Source organism: Setaria italica, chromosome IX, assembly GCF_000263155.2.
Source record: "Setaria italica strain Yugu1 chromosome IX, Setaria_italica_v2.0, whole genome shotgun sequence".
In the NCBI taxonomy this organism is placed as follows: Eukaryota; Viridiplantae; Streptophyta; class Magnoliopsida; order Poales; family Poaceae; genus Setaria; species Setaria italica.
This window is the reverse complement of record NC_028458.1, coordinates 7,062,105-7,068,953: the sequence shown is the minus strand read 5'-3', so window position 1 is coordinate 7,068,953 and position 6,849 is coordinate 7,062,105. Positions and strand designations below refer to the sequence as shown.

General features: G+C 52.3%; 1 protein-coding gene across 1 annotated transcript; it reads right to left on the bottom strand.

Annotated features, from left to right (window-relative positions):
- Nucleotides 1-1,153: 1,153 nt before the first annotated feature.
- On the bottom strand, nt 1,154-6,510 carry LOC101776590 (monoacylglycerol lipase). Its single transcript, XM_004981905.4, has 7 exons — nt 5,639-6,510; nt 5,416-5,454; nt 5,240-5,310; nt 2,562-2,626; nt 2,383-2,472; nt 2,175-2,267; nt 1,154-1,979 (listed from the first exon to the last, which is right to left on the bottom strand). Exons 1-7 carry the CDS (start codon nt 6,049-6,051, stop codon nt 1,578-1,580), a joined length of 1,173 nt encoding a protein of 390 aa, XP_004981962.1. The 5' UTR covers nt 6,052-6,510; the 3' UTR covers nt 1,154-1,577.
- Between the last annotated feature and the right edge of the window lie 339 nt (nt 6,511-6,849).

Genomic DNA, 6,849 nt, shown 5'->3' with positions numbered 1-6,849 from the left:
GAGTTAACGATACCCAAAATGACACCTTCATGATAAAAAGGACTGTAGATGATCAATTTTTCATGTACCAACATGTTATTAAATTAGGAAAAGAAATGCTAATGTGTCAAACCCAAGCTATACTTGATATTTGATGAAAAATATATAGCTTACTAGCTAGAGATTTTTCCTATGTGCAAAGCCTCTCATTTCCATTGTCACTCATCAGATGGAAAACTTAAAGGAAAATGACAATGTGTCAATCCCAAGCTATACTTGATATTTCACGAAAAATGTATAGCCTACTAGCTAGAGATTTTTCATATATGCAACGTCTCTCATTTCCACTGATCGATATGATTGATTTTAAATGATGACGTGCAACCTGTCAATGCCAGTCTATAGCTGAGATTTCATAAAGAAAGAGAGAGCTTCCTGGGAATCTCCTCAAAAAAAAAACACCGGGAGTTTCTTATCCTATTATAAAATCCGTCATGCCGGCTTGGTTATTTCCTTTCATAAGCAAGCGAGAAGCACGAGCATTGAGCAGCGAAGAATGTCCGATGGTAAGCATGTAAATTCGAGGTGATGTGCATGGCAAAGATGGAACGTTATCCTCGCAAAAAAAAAATGGATGGAGCGCGGTGACTTGGAGCTTTCTAGAGAGGACAAAGTGTCAACCAGCCCGCCGGATTGCGGCGTCGAGTTCACTGGTTGCCGGTTCGTATCGCCTGCTGACCTCACCATTGCGGCAGGAGTCATCCTGGCCGTCCGTTGGCAGATCAGGCGGCCCTGGTCTCTGCGCCAACCCTTCTCGTTCAGAGCAACCTACCCGCGAAAAATTATTGCGTGAAGTCAAGGACTCCGGGCTCTCGCCGTCGCCGATCGCGACGTCCGAGCAACCCCGGGCCGGGAATAGGAAAACGGAGAGAAACGTACTGCGCTGATACGGAAAATCGAAGGCCAGCAGGTTTATTTGTGCGGAATTCACGATTCACCACATCACGCGTACTGCAAGAGTTGGAAATCGCCAAGATCACGAAACGCTCGCGCGGTCGCGCAACCTCCGACACCGGCAGTGGCTCAACTCGGGAGCAAGCTGCAAGCAGAACAACTGGCTAACGTGCTAGCCTGCTAGGAACAGAGCAGGCACATGAGGAGAGGAGACCGAGCCTGTTGCAACTCTGATTTGGAATTGCATGGATGCATCACCCCGAGGGGAATAGGCGTCTAAATTATAGTAGTATCGGGCACCACTCGTGCGGCCACACAGGGCGAAACGAACAATCTTTACAGATCCATACGTATCCCTGACCAAAAATCTCGGGATGCAACACACCGGGAGGCCGCGAGTAAAAGCCATCACCGTAGGTACTCGGGTATTCCTGTCCTGCTCTCGCATCGCCACCGCGGCAGGGGGCGAAGAAGATCTCACTGTCTCCCGCTCTCCCTGCTCCGCAGCCGCTGATCACGCCGCGTCATCACCGTCCGGAGGCGAGGCGAGGCGGCTTGCTCGCCTGCTGGTCCTCCTCCGCGCTCTGCGGCTGGCGATCGAGCTGTGTCCTACGGCCGGCCAGCTAGCGATGCCGGCGGCAGCGTCAGACCCTGAGGCTCAGCCACGCCACGATGTCGTCCATGATCTTGTCCTTCTCGGGCTCGATCAGGAGGTCGTGCAGCAGGCCGGGGTAGAGATTGAGGGACTTGTCCGCGGACGAGGACTGCTCGTAGAGCGCCCGCGAGCCGTCGGGGTCGGTCACCATGTCGTCGGCGCCGTGCAGCACCAGGATGGGGACGGTGATCCGGTGCAGGTGCTGCTGCAGGTAGGACGTCAGGCGGAGGATCTCGTAGCCCGTCCTCACGCGGATGGCGCCCGTGAACACGAGCTGGTCCGTGTATTTGGCGCGCAGGGCCTCCGGGTCGCGCGACACCGGTGGCCCGTTCCTGTGGGACGCCGTGAACTGGTACCTCGGCGCGAGGAGGGCGAAAACTGGCGCCATCACCTGCAATAGTAGGCAGCAGAAAAAAAATTTAGAAGGGACGAAAGCCGAGAAATATGACGCCTACAGATTCCACTCAAACTCTAATCGTTAACACATCATTAGTTACAAGCAGGAGGAAATATTGTTCTCTCTTTAAAGTTTAAACATAGTTGTACACAAATGATCAGATATTGTTTAAGAAAGATCAAGTCATACCCTTATGATTGGGTGGGCAGGCTGTACACGAACAGCTGGTGATGTCAGGACAACACCACTAATAAGAGTTTCTACCTCTGGATCAAGTGCAGCCTGTCAAGAATCAAAATAACATTTAGACTCATGAAGCGGAGGACAAGTGCACAAGCACACTACAGGAGAAGCAAGCATCGCAATGATACAGTTCATATGGTGCCAATGATGTTACCTTCAGAATGATGCCTCCGCCAGTGGAATGGCCAAAGCAGAAGCATGGAAGACCAGGGTTCTCAGCTGAGACTTTTTTGAGGTACATTTTCTACATTGAAAGGAAAAAATACATTTGGATAAGAATTTACTCCATTATTAAATCTCAAGACTACACAAAGTATGTTCAGTTTCTCATACCAAATCATTGACAGCATGATCAAGAGACTGCACATATCCATGAAGACCATCGCTTCCACCATGGCCTGTAACACAGCATAGTCTACAGGTTAGAGAAGACTAATGAATATATGTTGCACTGAATTGTAGTGCACCCTGAAGTTCAATTCATAGAAGTCGATAAATTCTGAACATCAGTTAGCTGTTAGCTTAACTCTTTCTTGCATTATTATTACTAGCGGATCGGCGCGCCCGTTCCGAATTATTGTTGTGGGAAAAAAATCAGTAGAAACGGTGTGCTTACGTGGTGAGAGGGCAGCATGATAGGGCCATAGAACATTTCTTTGATTGATAGGTCAGATAGGAAGCAGGCAAGCAAACCAAGCGAGCTTCCCTTAGAGGCAAGTGAAGTCTTTATTAAATACGGTAACTTGAGGTCTTTCCCGCTCGACGAATGAGAAAAGTATAATTTTTTTTACTCATGGGACCCACTCAATAGAACCGTGGGGAACACAGCATAGAGATGAACACTACTAGAAGGTGTTGTCAATCTTTATTAAGTGCGTTACAGTAACTTGAGACCTTTTGAGACCTTCCTTGCTTGCTGAATGAAAAAAAACATATTAATTTTTTGATCACGGAACCCGCTCAATAGAATCATGACTTCCATCAACCAACATGTGCAGATCCCACCTAAATAGTACGTGGATCCTCACCGATCCCACATGGACCCCACCTGTACATGGGTCCCATATGAACAGTGGAGCCACAATTCACGAGAGAGCTCCGAAGCCACGAGCTTTAAATCTAGAATCTCAATCAGGAGCCATATATATGTGGTTCCTTTTTTGCCAGTTTTTAAAAATTCAAACGATTAGTGCAGAAAAAATTGTAAGCCTCATATAACTAAGATTTCTAGTTAGATCTTTTCACTGCCTTTGATTCCAGGACACACAATTCCATGGTCACCATTTTTGACACTGACCCGTGGTATTCTTCTTTCAGAAAGGAACTTGACAGACATTGACGTCTTTATTCATTTTTGTTCTTCATCGTTAATACCCACACGAGTTAGCAAAGTTCACAATCAAAACAGTAAAGTATAACCGTGATCCGAGACATGAAATCAAATAAAAACGCACGTGCTGAAAAAAAATTAAAGCCTCAGGTCCTGTTTGGTTCCAACCTCCTAAAATTTTAGCTCCTAAAAATTTTTAGTCAGCCTTTATCAACTCCTAAAAGACTGTTAGGTTTTCAAGTGACTAAAGTCCATAAATGTTATCCATAAATGTTATCCATAAATGTTATGAGAAAATGACCATGTTGCCCGCCCCAGTTACCCCTCCCTCCAGTCTCATCCAATCAGCTCCACCACCACCCACGACTCCGCCTCGCCAGTCGCAGCCACGCCTCCACCGCCACTCTCCCCACCAGATCCGGCGATGGTAGCGGTTGTGCCGCTGGGGCGCACCCCGGCGTCATCCCCTCGGCGAGCGACGGTGGAGGGATGGAGGAGAGGGGCGCCCCGTCGACGAGGACACGGCCGCGCCGCAGATCTACCTAATGGCGCCAGACTCGAAGCGGACTCCGTCCTCCCTGCGCCCAAACGGGGGCTGCTTAGCGTAACGGCTGATGTTGAAGCGGTCGGCCTAGCGGAAGCGGTTGAGGCTGAAGAGCGCGACTGGCACGTCACGCGGGAGAGGAGATCCAGGGGGTGGCGGCGGTGGGGGTCCGGCGGGAAGCACCCGGAGCAGCAGGCACCAAGGAGCCACGGCCGGCCCGTGCGGCGGCACGAGGTAGCGGGAGCGGCAGATCCGGCGCTAGATGGCGCGACCACCGGTGAGAGACCGCGGGCGCCGGCGTGGAGGAGGGAGGGAACGGCAGCGGGGTGGGGGAGGGTGCGGTCGGGAGGAGGGTGCAGGGCAAAGGCAATAAAGGAGGGGTAAAGATGTCTAGCACAGGTTTTATGAGGTTTTAGGAGGTGGGGGGACTAAAATTATGAGGTTTTAGGAGGTGGGGGGACTAAAATTTTTGAGCCGAGTTTTAGTGACTTTTTAGGAGGAGTGTTTGGCTCTTTAGTTCCATTTTAGTTACTTCTAGGAGGTGAAATTTTAGTTCTAAGATTCCTAATGAGAACTTTTCACTGCCTTTGATTCTGAGGCACGCAATTCTATAGGCGCCATACTTGACACTGACCCGTGGTATTCATCTTACAGAAAGGAACTTGATAGAATTGACATCTTTAATCATTTCCGTTCTTCATCATTAATAAACTGTTTCATGCACGAGTTAGCAAAGTTCACAATCAAAACCGTGGATTATAACCGTGATCCGAGATATGAAATCAAATCAAAACACACGTGCTGAAAAATTTAAGCCTCATATAACTAAGATTCCTGGTAAGATTTTTTTCACTGCCTTTGCCCTTTGATTCTGAGCCACGCAATTATATAGTCACCATATACACTGACCCGTGGTATTTTTCTTTCACAAGGAAATTGATAGGATTGACATATTTATTCATTTCTGTTCTTCATCGTCAATAAATTGTTTCCAGCACGAGTTAGTAAAGTTCACAATAAAGAACCGTGGAGTACTAACCACGACCGGAGATATACAATCAAATTAAAACACATATGCCTAAGTAGATCGCTATAATTTAAACGTGAAGCATCACAACTAAAAAAAGAATCACTCACCGGTCCAGTCCATCCCGTACACCTTGATGCCGATCTCATTCAACCGCCTCGCTAAATGATCATATCTCCCACTGGCACACGAATCCAAGGAAGGTCAGGGTCAGCCATCCGCTAGCAAGCAGCATAGCCAAAGCATCAGTGCGAAAGAAACTGACATGAACAAGAACCGTTCTTACCTGTGCTCGTTTAGCCCGTGCATGACAACAACTAGCGCCCTGCTCCACAAATCGCCAACAACAAAGGACGAGTGATCAGAACAAAAACACCAGAGGATCCCTTTCCAGGGAGAAAAAAGGAACAAAATTTGCAAGTGCAAGTGGGCACAGCCCCCTGGACGCGTGGAGTTGGTTCCTCTGTTTCGTGAGGAGGGTGTCCTTCTTCTCACTTCTCAGTTCTCACCTTGGTTTAATGGTGGAGGAGGGCGGGTACGGCCACCAGCACTGCGTGAAGAGCGTCTCGCCGCGGGGCGTGGGGATGAGGTCGTACTCCCTGCCGCCCTCCCGCGCCCGGCGGATGGCTATCTCCCTCCGCGCCGACGCCTGCCTACGCGCGGCGACCATGGGCGACCCCGCCGGCACCCGCAGCACCACCGACGCCTTCCCCTTCTTCCCGCTGGGCCCCGACGCGGAGGAGGGCGCGGCGTCGGACGCCACGGCGGCGGCGACGGCCCCCGGCCGCGCGCGCCAGCGGAAGGGCAGGAGAAGGAGCAGGGCCAGCGGCTGGAGCACGGCGAGGAGCCGGCGCAGCGCGAGCAGCGAGAGCAGCGCGCTGAGCCGCCCCGCGGCCTCCGCCGCCTGCATGCTCCCGGCCATCCTCGCGACCACCGTCGCCGTCTCCTATCCCTTCTTCTCCCTCCTCGACGCGGGCCACGGGGGGTTGGTTGGTTGGGTTGGGTCGGTGGGTCGGTCGGTTGCGCGTCGCCGCTGTTCTGACCTCTCGCCCCAAGAAAAAGCTCCCGATCCCAGACCGATCGCGCCGGCACCGCCCTAAAAATGGATTCCCCGACCCCAAGACCAGCGCGATCCTCCTCCACCGCCGCCCAAAAATAAGGAGCGCTCGCTTTTATCGATTCACGCCACCGCCGCCGCCCCCCGCCGCCGATTCCCGAACCAGATGCCCGACGCGCACGCAACGGACGGAGGAGAGAGTGCACGAACAAACGGTGCCGGATTAACCGCCGGTGAGGAAGGGAAGGAGAAGTTTGAGTAGGTCTTCGCGAGTGGGGGCGAGTGGAGGCAAAGGTTTATAGCCGCCGCTCGCTCGCTCGCTCCGTCCGAGAGGCGGGAGCGGCAAGGCAGGGAGGCCGCAACCGAATCGAACGCCTCGCGCCGAGCCGCGGCGGGCGGGCGTCGTGGCCGCCCGCGGGCCCATGTGGCGGGAGCCGTCTAGGCCCCACGCACCAGCCAAACGTGTGGACGGGGGGGCGATGCGGCAGGCCGCGTGGCGCCTTCGCAGCGGCTGGGGGGCCGCGAAAGGAGACCCATATGCCGTGTCTACGGTTGTGGGCCCTGATGTCAGCCGCTCTGGCCGGCGATCGGTCGCCGTCGCTTATCTCTTTTGTTATCTCCACCGGGCATCGGTAGCGTCTCACGGGGCTCGTCGTCATGTAG

What these genes read in the sequence shown, in the direction of transcription:
- LOC101776590 (XM_004981905.4), bottom strand. Translation starts at nt 6,051, where the DNA reads ATGGCCGGGAGCATGCAGGCGGCGGAGGCCGCGGGGCGGCTCAGCGCG. An exon ending in TCCTCCACCATTAAACCAAG is followed by an intron (nt 5,455 to 5,638) that starts GTGAGAACTGAG and finishes TTTGTGGAGCAG; the next exon opens with GGCGCTAGTTGTTGTCATGC. An exon ending in GTACGGGATGGACTGGACCG is followed by an intron (nt 2,627 to 5,239) that starts GTGAGTGATTCT and finishes GCTGTGTTACAG; the next exon opens with GCCATGGTGGAAGCGATGGT.